This window comes from Miscanthus floridulus, chromosome 2 (genome assembly GCF_019320115.1).
Source record: "Miscanthus floridulus cultivar M001 chromosome 2, ASM1932011v1, whole genome shotgun sequence".
NCBI classification, from domain to species: domain Eukaryota; kingdom Viridiplantae; phylum Streptophyta; class Magnoliopsida; order Poales; family Poaceae; genus Miscanthus; species Miscanthus floridulus.
The window spans coordinates 168,182,004-168,199,351 of record NC_089581.1 but is presented as its reverse complement, the minus strand read 5'-3'; the positions used below and the strand labels follow the sequence as shown (position 1 = coordinate 168,199,351).

The 17,348-nt window shown below is 47.1% G+C and overlaps 2 protein-coding genes across 2 annotated transcripts; both read left to right on the top strand.

Moving 5' to 3' along the window:
- The first annotated feature begins 9,867 nt into the window (after positions 1–9,867).
- On the top strand, positions 9,868–14,415 carry LOC136535639 (polyadenylate-binding protein RBP47B'-like). Its single transcript, XM_066527974.1, has 8 exons — positions 9,868–10,127; positions 11,273–11,756; positions 11,858–11,934; positions 12,020–12,150; positions 12,614–12,710; positions 13,125–13,271; positions 13,743–13,843; positions 13,937–14,415. The coding sequence occupies exons 1-8, from the start codon at positions 10,008–10,010 to the stop codon at positions 14,025–14,027; spliced, it is 1,248 nt and encodes a 415-aa protein (XP_066384071.1). The 5' UTR covers positions 9,868–10,007; the 3' UTR covers positions 14,028–14,415.
- Positions 14,416–14,512: 97 nt separating this feature from the next.
- On the top strand, positions 14,513–16,517 carry LOC136535640 (uncharacterized). Its single transcript, XM_066527975.1, has 5 exons — positions 14,513–15,215; positions 15,467–15,522; positions 15,608–15,678; positions 15,770–16,401; positions 16,489–16,517. Exons 1-4 carry the CDS (start codon positions 15,053–15,055, stop codon positions 16,200–16,202), a joined length of 723 nt encoding a protein of 240 aa, XP_066384072.1. The 5' UTR covers positions 14,513–15,052; the 3' UTR covers positions 16,203–16,401; positions 16,489–16,517.
- Positions 16,518–17,348: the final 831 nt, after the last annotated feature.

The following is a 17,348-nucleotide window of genomic DNA, read 5'->3' as shown; positions in this document are numbered from 1 at the left end:
CTCAAGACTTCACCGTCGTCCCCGACGTTCCGCACGGCTCCTCCATCGCCGAACTACAAGCCGGAGCTGCCGACTCTGCCGAACACTCTTGTTCCGCATGGTGGCTTCGAGGCTGCCCCGCGCCCATCTGCGGGATATGCAGCCAACCCGCCCAACGGGCACCGCGTCAACCCGGGTGGCTTCGGAGTGGTCACCACTCTGTTGCCACCACCTGCCAAGGGTATGTCGTCTAGCCACTCCCTTTTCCCTTTGCCTTTACCGATAGCCTGTCCACCCCACCCTCCACCGAGTCACCATTTTGAGTCCGGGTACCAGGGCGGATCTAGGGGGGATCCCACAGGCAAGCTTCCTAAGTTTGATTTTCCTCGGTTCGAAGGGGACCATCCAAAGCTGTGGATTAAGCAAGCCATACATTATTTCCGCCTATACCGTGTTGAGTCTGTTGTCTGGGTGTCGGCTGCCACTATGCATTTTCATGGCCCCGCCAAGCGTTGGCTCTCTTCAATTGAAGATGACCTTGAGTCCATCGAGTGGGATGTCTTTTGTGCTCAGTTGCTCTCTCGTTTTGGACGCGATGAGCATGAAGTGCTTTTGCGTCGTCTGTTCCGCATTCGTCAGACTGGTTCAGTAGCCGATTATATTGAGCAGTTCGTTAGTTTGGTAGATGAACTTAAAGCCTATGCTAAACACCCAGACCCACTATACTATGTTCAACGCTTCATTGATGGATTACGTGATGATATTAAAGCTGTTTTGCTTGTCCACAAGCCGTCTACTCTCGATGCTGCCTGCGTTTTGGCTGAATTGCAGGAAGAGGCGCTGGGTGTCTCCAAGAGGGTCTTCAGGCGTTCTGATGCGGCGCCTACCCAGAAGACGGCATGGCATGGTGGAGTACCGCTACCTATTCCACCACCCCGTCCTGATGCTGTGGATGGCAAACGTACTGGGCCTGCTTTCTCTTCCACTACTGATGAGAAGTTTCAGTCCCTGCATGCTGCACGCCGTGCCCAGGGCTTATGTTTTCGTTGTGGGGCCAAATGGAGTCGTGACCATCGTTGCTCTGAGGCAGTTCAGCTCCATCTCGTCCAAGAGCTCCTAGACATTTTTCCTGAAGAAGACATTCCTCCGGATGATTCAGGTCCTATTTCTCCTGTTGCTGCTCAACTTATGATGCATCTTTCTGTTGCTGCGGTCGCGGGTGCTCCTTCCCCCAAGACTTTCTGTTTATCTGGTGATATACAAGGCAATCCATTATCTATTTTACTGGATTCTGGTAGTTCTCATTCTTTTGTCAGTCTGGCCTTGGTGGGTTCCCTCTCTGGTGTCCAGCCGTTATGTCCTGCAGTCACAGTTTAGGTCGCTAATGGGGCTGTGCTCAGTTGTGATTCCCACATTCCCGCTGCTAGTTGGTCGGTCCAGGGCTACTCTTTCACTACTGATTTGAAACTGCTACCTCTGAGCACTTATGATATGATTCTAGGCCTTGACTGGATGTCCCATTTCAGTCCTATGCAAGTGGATTGGAGTCAACAGTGGATTTGCATTCCATATCAGGATAAGTCTGTATATCTTTGGGGTAATATGGCTGCTCTTCCAGCAGGTTCTGTTCTGCAGTTGTCCATCGTGCTGGAAACCCTTCAGTCTCAGCATCCTTCGGTCAGTCCTGTGGTTCAACCATTGTTGGATGAATTTGCTCACCTATTTACCCCACCACTCGGTTTACCTCCTAGCAGGGATTGTGACCACACTATACCACTGATTGCTGGTGCCCAACCTGTTTTTGTACGGCCATACAGATATGCTCCCATCCTTAAATCTGAAATAGAGAAGCAAGTACAGGATATGCTGCAACAGGGGATTATACAGCCAAGTTCCAGTGCTTTTGCTTCCCCCGTTTTACTCGTGAAGAAAAAGGATTCCACATGGCGGTTTTGCATTGATTATCGCCAGCTCAATGCTCTTACTGCTAAAACTAAGTATCCAGTGCCTATTATTGAAGAACTGTTAGATGAACTGGCAGGTGCTTCTTACTTCACTACTCTGGATTTGCAGGCAGGGTTCCATCAAATCCGCATGAAAGAGGGTGAAGAATTCAAGACTGCCTTCCAGACGCATTTTGGCCAATTTGAGTTCAGAGTGATGTCATTTGGCCTGACAGGAGCTCCTGGAACCTTTCAAGGTGCCATGAACACTACTTTGCACCCTTGTTTGAGGAAGTTTGCACTGGTCTTTTTCGATGACATTTTGATCTATAGTCAGAGTTTGGAGGAGCACCTCCAACATATCAGATTTGTTTTTCAGTTGCTTACTAAGGATCAGTGGCACTTGAAATTGTCTAAATGTGTTTTTGCTCAGTCATCTATTTCCTATCTGGGGCACATCATCAGTGGTGCAGGTGTGGGCACAGATCCTTCTAAGTTGACAGCTATTGCAAATTGGCCGACTCCTTCTTCTGTCAAGGAACTTCGATCCTTTCTCGGACTGGCTGGATATTATCGCCGGTTTGTCCGCCACTTTGGTATTATATCCAAGCCCTTGACTGCATTACTCCGGAAACACTCTTTGTTTGTGTGGACTCCAGATCATGCGGTTGCCTTCCAGACATTGAAAGAAGCTCTCTGTCAGTCACCAGTTTTGTCCTTGCCTGATTTCTCCAAACCGTTTGCTATTGAAACTGATGCATCTGAAGCTGGTATTGGTGCTGTCTTAATGCAAGAGGGCCATCCCATTGCATTTATGAGCAAGGCATTAGGGCTGAAGTCTCGCGGCCTCTCCACTTATGAGAAAGAGTTCATGGCCATCCTACTGGCAGTCCACGCCTGGCGACCTTATTTGCAATTTCAAGCATTTGTGATTCTCACCGATCAGAAGAGCCTGACTCAGCTGTCTGACCAACGTTTGCATACTTACTGGCAACAGCGTGTCTTCTCCAAGCTCCTCGGTCTTCAATACCGCATTGTTTACCGTCCTGGCTCTGCTAATCGGGCAGCCGATGCTCTGTCCCGGCACCCAGCTCCAATGGCGTCGTGTGCGGCAGTATCTACTTTGGTCCCATCGTGGATATCAGCCGTGGTGGCTAGCTATGCTCAGGATCCCTCGGCTCAGTCCATGATTGCTAACTTGGCTTTGGATCCAGCTGCCGTGCCCAATTTCACCCTCCAGTCTGGGGTCCTCCGCTATCGATCTCGCATTTGGGTTGGCCATGATGTTTCTCTACAGCAGCGTCTGTTGTCGGAATTCCATGCCAGTGCCTGGGGTGGCCATTCTGGTGCACCTGTGACCTTTCGTCGTCTCAAGCGTTGTTTCGCATGGAAAGGTATGAAGACGGCTGTTCAACAGTTTGTACAAGCATGCTCAGTCTGTCAGCAATCCAAGCCTGACCGTTCCAAGTTGCCTGGTCTTCTCCAACCGCTTCCGGTGCCTGACACGGCCTGGCAAGTGATTTCATTAGACTTCATTGAAGGTTTACCCCTCTCTGCTTCCTACAACTGCATTATGGTTGTGGTGGATCTCTTAACTAAATATAGCCACTTCATTCCACTGAAACACCCCTTCACGGCTGCTGCTGTGGCGCAGAGTTTCTTCAGTACTGTTTATCGTCTGCACGGCTTGCCTCAGTCACTGGTGTCCGATCGTGACAGGATATTCACTAGTCACTTTTGGTCTGAATTGTTTAAATTGGCTGATGTTAAGCTCTGTCATAGCTCCGCCTATCATCCGCAGTCCGACGGGCAGACTGAACGCGTCAACCAGTGCCTCGAGACATATTTACGTTGCTTTGTTCATGCTTGTCCCAGAAAATGGAGTTCTTGGCTTACTGCCGCTGAGTTTTGGTACAACACCTGCACTCACTCTGCTACTGGACGCACTCCATTTGAAGCCCTCTATGGTTACTCGCCTCGCTTGCTTCCTGTTGCTCTGGGCTCCACAGTTAATGAAGAAGTGATTCAGTGGGTTTCTGGACGTGACTGGATGGACCAGCTCCTTAAACATCATCTCAATCGAGCCAAGCAGCGTATGAAGAAACACGCTGATCTTCACCGTTCAGAACGCTCGTTCGACGTGGATGAGCTGGTCTACTTGAAGCTCCAACCATATGTGCAGTCTTCTCTTGCTCCCCGTGCTCATCAGAAGTTGGCTTTTCGTTTCTTCGATCCCTTCCGTATTTCAGCTCGTGTTGGGTCTATGGCTTATAAGTTGGAGTTACCTGCTCATTCATTGCTTCATCCGGTTTCCACGTTTCTCAGCTCAAGAAGGCCGTGGGTGCATCTCATCAGGTGGTGCCTACTCTTCCAACTGATTTTGCCTTACATCTTTCTCCAGAGACGATCTTGCAGACTCGCTCGGTGGTTCGCGATGCTGTTCGTGTTTCTCAAGTATTGGTTAAATGGAACAACTTGCCATTGGAACTAGCCACTTGGGAGGATTATGAAGCCCTTCGCCAGGAGTTTCCAAGATCCACTGCTTGGGGGCAAGCAGCGACCAAAGGAAGGGGGAATGTCAGTACTCAGCTACCGATGGCAACCTCAGAAGAGACTACGAGCAAGATGGGCCAGGAGATCTCGAAGATACGGGCCGACAGGCCAAGGCCCAGGAAGGTGAACCCCAAATACACCGGAAAGGATTGGGCCGTCTGACTTCCGCCTGCGTGCGTGAAGAGGCTTGTCCTCTGTAATCAGTATAAAGGGAAACAGAACTCCAGAAAGGAGGGGATCACGTTGTAACAGATTGAAAACCCGAGCTAAATCATTCATCTGCCTCTACTTTTCTTCTTCCTCCACTGTATCTACCAACTCCTCTCGCTATCCCAACTGTCATCTCTCACAAGTTCATTTCAATTTTTTATAAACATTTTAAGGCTTGTTTGGAGAGACTTCTTCAGTTCTTCTGGCGTCTTCAAAACTGTAGCGTGGTCAGCCGGAGCCCCAAAACTACAGTTCTTCTAGCTCCTCCCTTTTGTAGTTCTTTTTTTTTTTACCGGAGCCGTTTCCCCTCTCTACAATATTGAACAGTGTGCAACAGTGATTTGGTAGACAGCCAGCGGCTGGGAGCGCAACCAAACGGGTCGTAAGTTTGAATTATGAATTACGGTGATGTGATACGAACGATATACATAAAAATTATATTAAAAAATTAGGCAAAATGAAATAGGGGCTCTTAGTGAAGTTGGATGCTAAAAATAGAACCCCAGAATGCAGGGGAGCCATCCTTAGAGGCCCGTTCGTTTGGAAGAATTTGGAGTAATCTGAAAGAATTTGAATAAATCTGGAGGAATTTGTGAGAGGAAAACACTCAGCCTGTTCGTTTGGCTGTGGTTTGTCGTAAACGATCGTAAATTTCCAGCCGGAACAGAATTTTTCTCTCACACAAACCAGCCAGCAGTGCTTCTTCACGAACCAGCAACGAAACGAACTAGCAACCGAACAGGCTGACGGTTCTAGATGAAAAAAGAAGCGGATCAAGCCGAGTTTAAGGGCACGCGAACGGGGCCAGAAAGTTTTAGGGGGCACAGTCGAAGATGCTATAATTTTTTTTGAAGCAAGATGCTATAAAGTTTTGATGGAGAAATTTCCTTTTTTTTAGTGAATTGAGGGAGAGATTTCGTCTCTCTTTAAAAACAGAAATAGGGCCGAATCGATCCAACCCACTGGATCATTAACTGACGACTAGCCCACCCAAATATGGGCCGAAAAAGCCCCCAAAACACGTGAGCTCTACAAGCAACAACAGGTCGAACCGTCGAAGGCCCTGTTTGTTTGTGCCCATACGCGTGTTCACGATGGGAGAAACCGGATACGCCCGCCAAACGGCTCGCGACGGCATCCATCGCAAACGCGGCGTCCGCGTTCGCTTTCCTTCCCGCAACGGCGATTGGAAAAGCGCCCGAAGGGCTGCGATTTGGAAATCGCGAGCGCTTTTCCTCTCCCTGCCCCTCCCTCCCAACCCGTGCGCGCTCACGACGTCGGCTTCCCTCCCCACCGCCGCCTGGCTCTTCCCACCCCGCCTCCCTCCTCCATCCCCTCCGGCTAGATCCGGCGCCAGCTCTCCTCCCCGCCGAAGCCTCCCTCGTCCCCTCCGTCCAGACCGGCAGCCTGCGCAGGGCTCCCTCCGGATCGGTAGCCAGCGGTCCCTCCCCGCTCCCCTCCCCTCAACGGCAGGCAGCGCAGGGGCCCCCTCCGGACCGGTCGTCGCCTTCAGCTGTCTAGATCCGCCGGCGGTCGGCCAGATCTACTCTCCACTGCCGGCTCCCCTCCCCTCCCCTCCCCCACCTTCAGCCCTAGGCGGCCGACCGGATCTATTCCCCAACTGCAGCCCCAGGCCGGCTACAGCCCCAGGCAGCTAGACGGATCTACTCAGGACCTACAGCCCCTGGACGTGGGCTGCACTCCCTGGCCGCCTGCAGTCCTAGGACGTCGGCTCCCCTCACCTCTGCACCATCGGCTCTCCTACAAAGGTGAGGACGTGATCGTCGGCTTCCCACCTCAGATGTCATTTTTGTTAGCTCATAGCTCATTGCAGGCAGTAGTGTAGTTGGTACAACTCCTCAGTGCATGGTATTGCTGCTAGAAATTCATATTTGCTGCACTTTATAGATGGAAAAAGCAGCCAAGCCTCAAGCAAAATGGGATCCTTTTGTCGCCAAAGTTTACAATGAAATATGCGTAGAAGAAGTGCTTGCCCATAGCAGACCACACAATTGCTTGAATAGTGTGGGTTATGCTAATTTGGTGAAGAAGTTCTTTGAGCGAACAAAGAGGCCATATGACAAAGAGCAAATGAAGAACAGATGGGATGTACTAAAGAAGAAATATGCACAGTGGAAAACATTGAACATGAGAGCCACTAGGTTGGAAAGGGATCCTATGACCGGATGTATTTCTGCCAGTGATGAATGATGGGCAGAATAAAATGCGGTGAGTAGTTGAGATGTCATCTTTTGTATTTTAGTACTCATCGGTATATCATCCTCTAATTGTTATCATTTAATGTTTCAGGCTATGCCAGGATGTATAAGTTTCAAATCTACAGTTCTGGAGCACGAGGACATGATGCGGATAATATTTGATGCTATTAGTGTGACTAATGAGACATCCTATGTTCCTAGAAGTGGTCATGATGATGGAGAGGGTGAGGAGCATGAGGCCGGTCATGGTGAGTGAGAGAGTCGAAGGGAGAGGTTCACCACATGTCACACCAAATGCTAACAAAAGGCCAGCTCAAGGTTCCCCCTCAGGAAAGAAAAAGAAGACATGTAGAGATCAACTTATGAAGAGGTTGGTCGACACATATGAGAAGAAGGCCCAAAGTAGTAAAAATTCAGCAACTTCTCATGCGGTTGATCATGTTAGAGATGAGATTGGGGCTATGTTGGAGCAAGTCATTAACGGTGGTGCTGAAGAAGGGAGTGATGAACACTACTATGCCACCCAACTTCTTAAGAAAAAATAAAACTGTGATGTGTTCATTAGTTTGAAGACACCGAATGGGAGGCTTAATTGGCTGAGGCGGGCATGGGAGGACCGGAAAAATTAGTGTTGTTATGTAGTAAAATTAATTGTTCACTTTCAGACATTATTTGATGTTTTATGTAATGGGCACATTATTTGATGATTTATGTTTTGATTTTGCTTGTGTGAATAATTTTTCGTGTATATGCTCCCTCTGTTCCTTTGCTCATGCTTCATAATGTGTACCTATTTTAGGTGCTGAAATCAAGATGAGCATCTCCAGTGATGAGGATGTAATTCAGGATGAATCGGGTACTGATGATGATTTCATGGTTGCATATATTGCATTGGAATTGATGGCCTCAACTAGCAGTGTTGCAAAGAACAAGGAGGTGGTTCCGGATGTACCAGTCATGACAGGGATACAATGGGTTGAAATCCAACTAAATGATAGAGTTCAGTGCTACAACATGTTTAGAATAACAAGGTTAGTGTTCCATTGCCTCCATCGGACTTTGGTTCAGAATTATGGCTTGAGATCAACTAGTGATATTTGTACCAAGGAAGCCTTAGGCATGTTTCTATGGACATGTGGTGCACCTCAATCGTTTAGACAAGTCGCAAATAGGTTTGGTCATTCATTAGAAACTGTCAGTAGAAAGTTTAGTGAGGTACTTGACTCAATTTATAGATTATCTATTGACATCATAAGACCTAAGGATCCACACTTTGGTACAGTTCATCTAAAACTACAACAAGCTAGGTTCTGGCCTCATTTCAATGATTGCATAGGCACCATTGATGATACACACATACCTGTAACTGTACCAAAAAGTGAACAGGCAAAATACATTGGACGACATGGTTATGCTTCACAAAATATCATGGCGGTTTATGACTTCGATATGCGGTTCACATTTGTTGTCATGGGTTGGGCTGGATCTGCTCATGACACTCGGGTATTTTTTGGATACTTTAGTCACCTACAAGGATAAATTTCCACATCCATCTGAAGGCAAGTATTACCTTGTTGATTCTGGGTATCCGAATAGAAAAAGATATCTAGCACCTTACAAGGGACAAAGGTATCATGTGCCCAAATGGCAACATGGTCGTCATGCAGTGGGATCGAAGGAGGTGTTCAACTATGCTCATGCATCCCTCCGAAACGTGATTGAGCGGTCATTTGAAGTTCTTAATATGAAGTGGCGCACTCTCTTGTAGTTACCTAGCTATCCAATTGAGAAGCAATCAAAGATTATCGTTGCTTGCATGGCTCTTCATAATTTCATTAGAGACAATGCCATATATGATGAACATTTTGAAATCTATGTGGAAGACAGTAGTGGTGTTGGGTCCTAAGTTCCTTCAACTGATGGTAGTGGTTCGACGGATGATATGAATATGGGTGCTTTTCCGTGATGCTATTGCTAATGCATTGGTTGGGTGATTCATTGTTAGAAACTTGAGTATTTTGTAGCAATTACATTACCTAAATAGATGTTATTTTCTATTATTACTGTACATTGCAACTTAATAGAACCATATTGCTATCTCAAACTTTAAAAATATTTTCACCGTTGCCTTCAGATCATCGTGACGAATTAAAAAAGATATCATCAGCTTCAGTGATACATAGATTAATTTACATCTAAGATAGATAATGTATCAGAAATAAACACGACAGCCAAACGCGTCCAGACAGCAGATTCTCCGGATCTTAAGTTATCACATCCTGGTCGCTTATAAGAGCAAGTATTATGGTTCAGCCGGCTGCCGGCTGGATAAACGCCAGCGTGGACAACATTTAATGTAGCAGCAGCATTGACACAACACATGCAGCCAATCAACGGTGAGTGCAGCAGTAGCGCAGCCAATGAAGCTGCATGCGCGTGCATCCGCCGACTTTCAGTAGACGTTTAGCTAGCCGCCCGCTCCACTCTCTCTCTCTCCTTTTCTCTCTCCGCCAGCAGTGATTTTTCTGACGTGACTGTGCTCCCCGCCGGCCTTGCTGGCTCCATAATACTTGCTCTAAGAGCATGGCTAATAAGCCAGCCCGCTGCCGGCTAAATGAAACTGCCAGGTCACTTCCAGCCATCAGGAGTCATCAGCTCATATAATAGATTGGCTAAGAGGTAGATTATTATAATAATAATTCAAGTATTTAATGGTTGCATGTAGGGGCCCTCAGCTGCATGGACGGCCCCGTGAAAAACGTCGGCTCTACGCCCGCTGATGGCTGGAAGCAGGCGATTACTTCCTCGATTCGTGCGTGCAGCCCGGCGTTTCACTAACCGCCCGCTCCATTCTATCTCTTCTATTCTCACTCCTCCACCTCAAATTCTGTTGACGTGGAACTCCATTTAGCCTGCTGACTATACCTTATTATACTTGCTCTAAGCGAGACCTAGAAAAGCCGAAACAAACACCGCCGAAGCCGAGCGCGCTCAAGCGGCCGCACTAACCAGGTATAACCCCAACCCGCCCTCCGTCTTCGTCCCCGTCCCCGTCCCCGTCCCAAGCCGCGCCTCCGACCCCCAAGCAGCCTCGCGCCGCTCGATGGCGGCGCCGTATCACCAGCCGACGAGCCTGGAGGATGTCCGGACGCTGTGGATCGGCGACCTCCAGTACTGGACCGACGAGAACTACCTCTACAGCTGCTTCGCTCACTCCGGGGAGGTAGGCGACGTCCTTCGACCTGTGCCCCCCAAGACCGTGCGTTGCGCGCCGATTAGGCAGATTTTCTCCATAGGGTTCGTTTGGTTGCCGTCCTAATTCGGTGATTTTAAGCTGGTTTGTTATTCTCAATGTCTGATTGAGCGGTTGCGTTGCTGCGGATTGGGTGAATTCAGGAGAGTTAGTACTTCAAGGTAGCTCTCGCCTTTCGGATGCATCGATGTCGATTTGCCCATTTGTGGTGGGCTAGTGGCTGCTATTCTTTCGGCTCTAGGGTAGATACATAGATTGACAACCGTGCCCTTATATGTTTTTTTTTAGCAATGTAAGGGTTTCATGATCTTAGGGTTGTGGCTTGTGGAACCAGCCTCTTAGCTTTGAAAAAATTGACCCAAACAATTGTGAATTTTAGCGGTCACATGCTTCCTCTTGCATCAATGGATGGGCCTCTAGTGAATTAGCACACGGTTGTTCATGAATATTGTCCAGGCATATCTGGGCATAAAATACTTCACCCAGTTGATGTAAAAGTGTGTGCTATTGTTCGACAGATAAAATTACCTGAGAAAGTGAAGGTATCCACGCAGGCCTTTTGGAATATATCGCCGTGTTTGCAGTTGTAGGCTTGTAGCTTGTTATTTTTGCATGTAGGTGAATGTAATGTTCTAGGCCTATTTATCTATATCATTGAGTCTTTTAGGGATATTGTAGTAAAGCATTGCACTGTTTTGGGCTTGTTTGAAGCAGCATTGGTAGGATGTTATTGTGAACTAACATTACTCATAGGTTGATAGTTTCTGAAAATTAAGAAAACAGTTTCTTTAAGTAACGGGTACTTCAGTACAGAAAAAGTTGTGTGAAAAATATTCCTTGACAGCTGTTTGAGTTTATACAGCAACCATTTTGTAGCTGCATGTCTGATCTGTGATTGGGCTGCCTCATTGTCTTTTTTTTGGGGGACACTGAGCTGATGATAGAAGTTTGTTTTTTAGAATAAAACATTTTCAACTTTATCTGAACATCAAAAACTACTATACTTTTAAGCATAGTTTGTGTTGTAGAGTTTTCTTTTTCTTGTTGAGCGCTGAGCACTGGAGAGTACATTTTGAACTCATCGTGTTAAGAACTTTATTTTTCTGGAAGTGCAGGTACAATCTGTTAAAATAATACGCAACAAAGTAACAAGCCTTCCAGAGGGTTATGGATTTATAGAGTTTGTTTCGCATGAAGCTGCTGAGAAAATTCTCCAGACTTACAATGGCACACTGATGCCAGGAACTGAACACACATTCAGATTGAATTGGGCCTCTTTCAGCTCTGGTGAGAGGCGTCCTGATTCAGGATCTGATCATTCGATTTTCGTAGGGGACTTGGCACCTGATGTCACAGATTACCTACTACAGGAGACATTCCGAGTGAACTATCCATCTGTTAGAGGGGCTAAGGTTGTCACAGATCCAAATACCGGGAGATCTAAAGGATATGGATTTGTAAAGTTCGCAGATGAAAATGAAAAGAACCGTGCAATGACAGAAATGAATGGTGTGTACTGTTCAACAAGACCTATGCGGATAAGTGCTGCAATACCTAAGAAATCCACTGGCTCTCAGCTTCAGTATTCAGCTGCTAAAGGTAATATTAGATGATCTGTAATGTACTGTGGATATTCTTCATTTTCTTGATGTTTCTTTCCATGGATTTATGATAGCTGTCTTCTTATGTTAAATGTGTAGCGGTGTATCCAGCAACAGCTTATGCAATGCCTCAGCTCCAGGCAGTTCTCCCTGACAGTGATCCTACAAACACTACGGTATGTACCCCCACCATATTTCTGTCAGTTGCTCTGTTGAGGGTTGACTATGCCACTTACCTTGGGATATATCATACATTTACAGATATTTATTGGGAACTTGGACCCAAATGTGACAGAAGATGAGCTGAGGCAGATATGTGTACAGTTTGGAGAGCTTATATATGTGAAAATTCCTGTTGGTAAAGGATGTGGATTTGTACAGTATGCATCTAGGTAAGTGCTATAGAAAATTTCATTTAAGTGTAATAGTTGCCCGATGCTTTATGGTGTCTAGTTTAGTTTATATCCATATCAGGACTTGCCCAAAATCCAAATGTCATAACATCCTGAAATAAGTATGCCTGTAGTGGGATGTTGGGGACATGTATGCTTTACAAGAAGAACTAAGAACATTTCAATGCAGTATTACCATTCCTTTCCATTGAAATCTCAGCAGACAAGAAGAGAATTTTTACAATTAATGTCACATGGATATGTCTATTGTATTCTTTTTTCCCCAGACCCCGCACAGAGCAGGAGCTCTCTGCACTGGGTACACCCTTTATTCTTTTTCATATATTGCCCCCCTGCAAAAGTAGATGTATTTGTTGATGACACATCTCTTTACTAGCATCTAAGTTTTCTTTAAGTGATGAAAAGGTAGGGTGTTTACCATTGCCAATTGTAACCATTACAGGGCATCAGCTGAAGAGGCAGTACAACGTCTTCATGGCACAATGATTGGCCAGCAAGCTGTTCGGCTTTCATGGGGCCGAAGTCCTGCGAGTAAACAGGTATATCTTATGAAATTTTAATGCATAAACCTAATACCTATCGCATTCAATAAATCTCTTTGGCCTTATACCTGGTGAAATCAAGCTGATGCCGTTATGTTGATGTGGGGCTGTTTTGCACCAATAAGCATGTTAAAGAAGATTTCACCCGGTGCTAACACTTGGAATTGAGAATTAATGAGAGCCACATGATAGTATTCTTATGCTGTCTTGGGTAGATAACCTGATAGGGGATTGCTTGTTTGATATAGTATTAGTTTCTCAGCAGTATTTGTTCATTTTTCTGATAACTCCCCCTGAATTTTCATTTGTTTTCTTGTTATTATTGTATCTTCTGTATTTTTTACCTACTGGAATCTCTTCGAATGGAAGCTAATGTTTGTTATTTATTATCACATGAAACCATATATGCAGGATCCATCAGCTGTGTGGAGTCAGCAAGCAGATCCAAATCAGTGGGCAAACACTTACTATGGCTATGGATATGATGCATATGGATATGCTCAGGATCCGTCATACGCGTATGGTGCCTATGCAGGATATAGCCAATATCCCCAACAGGTAAGGATTTCCATCCACATTACATTATTATATATTCATTCCGAGTGTCTGTGCTGTACACTTGCACGTTCATCAGTAAGTTGTGGATGTGGACACTTGAAGCTTGTTATAATTTATAATTTCTTAAATTCCTGCCAAGTTATGTTAGCATACAATGCACGCTTTCGTTAAACCAGACGTAGAAAATTGCATCCTTGTGAATTATGTAATCCACCCTATTGAATACCTGAAGGATAGATTTTTGGGCCTGTAGAATGTTCATTTACTGAATTATTTTGTTTTGTTCTATTTTCTGCTAAGATATCTTGCAAGTTTGTACAGGCCTTGTACATGCTCTCATTGTAAGGAAGTGATTTGTGGTGCATACCTCTCCCATGATCTTTCATGTTTCATAGTGCAGAGATGATATCATGCTATTCGTGTCTGACCAAAATCTGTTCTCCATATTTGACAAATCTCACAATCTTTCAGATTGAGGGAAGTGTTGACGCCACTTCTGTTGCTGGTAGCCATCCAGGCATGGAACAAAAAGAGGAGCCATATGATCCAATGAACATACCTGATGTCGACAAGTAAGACCAGTCACATTGCTCTTCACAGTTCGCACTGTTGTTTCTGTAGAGATGTTTTCTAACCCATGGTCCTCTTTCTCCTGCAATCTTTAGGCTGAATGCTTCATACATGGTTGTTCATGGTAGAGCCATGCTAGGGCGGTCCTTGTGGTTGAAGACCAACCCTCTGCCCCAACCGACGTAAGCACGCAGCCACCGTTGCCTTCTTTTTTTCCCTGAAGACTGCAGTGCTGGTGGGCGCAGCTGGGTTTCGTCGCAGATGATTTTGCCCATCCCAGTAGGCACATTACTATGTTGGCGATGGATCGTCAAACTCTGAAATTGCTGTAGGCTGACCAACAGCTTCGTGTATGTTGACAATAATATCCCATGTATGATAGGCAATGACCCTTCTGTGTTTCTTAGGCTGCTGCTTAATTTTATCAGGACAATATTGTGGGAACGGTGAAAGTCATCTGTCTAGTCCCCTTTTCCAACTGATCATTCTGCTGTTCGATACCCAACTGCCGTTCACTTGATTGCACATTTTTGCCTGCTGTAGATCTAAGTCAACTGATCATACCTTATCTCAATCTTTCGGCCTATTCGCTGGTTGGTTTCTGGGCTGGTTTGTTGTGAGAGGAAAATATTGTTAGCTGGTTTGGGCTGGCTGAAACCAACACGAACAGGGTGTTTGAGTACATTTCTGCCTGCTGTAGATCTAAGTCACATCTCAGGTGACGGCGTGATGCCTGCGGCCCAAAACTATTCCTCGATGGTTGTGAAGCGGTAAACTATTTCCTCGATGGTTGTGAAGCGGAACGTTCCATATATAGACACAGAATCCTACGCTTTGACCATTCTGTGCCATGTCCCCAAGCCTGCTGCCACTGCCAGTGAGTACCTCTGGTCGTGTCGCAAGGATCTAAGTGGGGCCCGCATCCAGTGAGCTACTGCCATTATTGTAGTATCGGTGACCTCCAACGGTCGGAAAATTGGCCGGGAACCAACGGGCCGGGTCGGCGGGTAGTCTTCCCCTTCCCTCGGCTCTTCTGCTCATAACACGCGCAACGGCTCGCCTCGCCACTGGCCCACTGCCGCTGCCCCCGCACATCTCACGAGCGCGACAAAAGAGGAGCCGCGACCAAGCAACCGGAACCCTCCCTTCTCCCTCGCTTTCTATCGCTCGGGGCTTCTCCTCCGCCGCGCGGGAGGGAAGGGGAGGGCGGGATGGAGTTCATGGAGCCCAAGGACATCGACTGGAGCAGGGTGGTGTCCCGGTACGTGCGCGACGAGACCTACGAGGGCATCGAGGCCCCGCACTGGGCCGACCTCACCGACCCCAACGCCGGCCGCGCCGACGTCGACGACGAGGCCTGGTTCTGCCGCCCCGGTACGCTCTCCCTTCCCTCCCGCTCTCTTGCTGGCTCCCCCCTCGCAGGCGGGCGCGCGGGCGGTGCTCCTGTTGCCTCTTGGTTGGCCCCGCTTGATTTGACTGCGAGGAGATCAAATCAAAGCAGTGCGCGCTGATCGACGGGTCGCCCGGTTCTTGCTTTCTTCCTTGGGGATGGATTCTCTTGCAACATTGGAAGTTTGCTTGCTTCTAAACGAGCGGTGCTGATCTTTTTATTTGCGGCGCTGCAGATTGCCGGCATCCGAAGACGGCCGAGGATTTCCTCAAGCTGAGCCCCAGCCCCAAGGTCTGCCTTGCTTCGCCGTTCCTTGCGGCCCTTTTTCTTCTACTGGTTAGCTGAACCCTCATCTCACGCTTCTTCATCGGAACAGGGCAAGCTGCTGCGATCGGTTTCGGCCATGCTGCCGTTCGCCGAAAGGGACGCCAACGCCACCAGCCTCAGGTGACCAATCAAATTCAATCCAGGTGTTCTTTGCGCGCCGCGCCCGCCTCGATCAAATCCCGTTCTCACCCCCCCTTCGTGCGTTGTTCAGGGACGGCAGTAGCAATCTCAAGTGGCGGGGCGGCGGAGCCGTTGCCTCCTCCACGCCGCCGAAGCCAAAGGCAGCGCCCAAGAAGAGGTTCCAGGAGGACAGCGAGAACCAGGACCCTGCGCTGGCCACGCCGCCCCCACGACAGGCGCCAAGTAGTAGGCCGCCGTTCGGTGCCCCTCGGTGGAACAAGAATGCCAAGGAGGCCATCAAGTCCAGTGCGGAGAAGCGGCCGGACAATTCTGAGAAGGAGGCGCTGCTCAACAAGTACGCCCCGCCGAGGCAGCTCAAGAGCACCCTCTCAGCGAGGAATCTCTTCTCTGGAAAGGATATACTTGGCCAGATTTCGGAGTTCTACGATGAGCTGAAGCGGATGGTTGGAGGCGGCCGGCCTGTCACAGACACACAGGAGGAATACAGCTCAAACCCAATGTAAACCTCTCCTCATCGCAGGAATGCTGGAATTCAATTGTCGGGTTGTCTCTATGAGGCCCTTGACAGTTTCATTCGTGCAGGAATCCGAGCGATTTGATGGAGAAGGTATCTCCTGATGCCAGCGTCAGCAATCCAGTTCCCGCAGATACCGTGAAGGAGGTAGCGAGACAAGAAACAGTGAAAAAGAGTCCAAGCCCAATGTAATTTGCAAATAGTCATCCCAATGCAAACTTATGCGTATAGGTTGTACTGATCGTTGCTTACGGCGCTGATGTTGGTTTCTGCAGGAAGGGAAAGAAAGTGGGGCTGAAGGTGGAAGCAGGGAAGCAAAGGTCTCCCTCTGTGCTGAAGGAAGTGAAGGCAACACCGCCCACTCCGCAACGGTTTCCATCCCCATCGCCAAACCGCATTAAGAATGTTAAACCTGGAGGGGTGGCCACAGCAGGATCGCCACTCAAGAAGCCACTCAAGGTGAATCCAGCATGGCTATAGTATTTGCTTACTCGGTGTCCGTGGCTTTAAATCATAGTGTTTACTTGATTTTTACTGTCTTCATTTCTGGGACTTCAAATTCTTCAAGGGCATGTAATGTTCACAAAAAGCATGGTCCACTTTTGTAGATCTTAGTATGGAAGAATACATTAGAGTGACTTCTGCTCTAAAATAAATGATTGGCTACGACTGCTTCTTCCCCTGATGATTTAATAGATCCTACGATGAGCTAAATTAGCATCACCCCAGTTCACCATACTTCACAAACTAAATTTGTTGAACCATGTGAAAGATTAGGTCATGAGATGTTACCGAATGTACTAACTATATGTCAAGGCATATTTTCTATAAATCCTAATAATGATGCTTGTTCATAACCTGGTATTCATTGTAAGCCTCATAGTGGATGACCTCAAATAGTTTTTTCAACTTATCTTATGTTCATTGTGGATGATCATATCGTAAATGCTTGTGCATCTCATAGTTGAACTCATATTTTTGTTCTGTACAAAAGGCAAACACAGTGATTATATAGTTTTAGGGCTGTTGTGCCCAACCATTACCAATGAGGTATTTATCTGAAGTTGATCACGGAGTTATCTAATTATACTGTAATTTCCTTTTCTTTAGGAGAAGGGGACCCCTAGTAAGGATC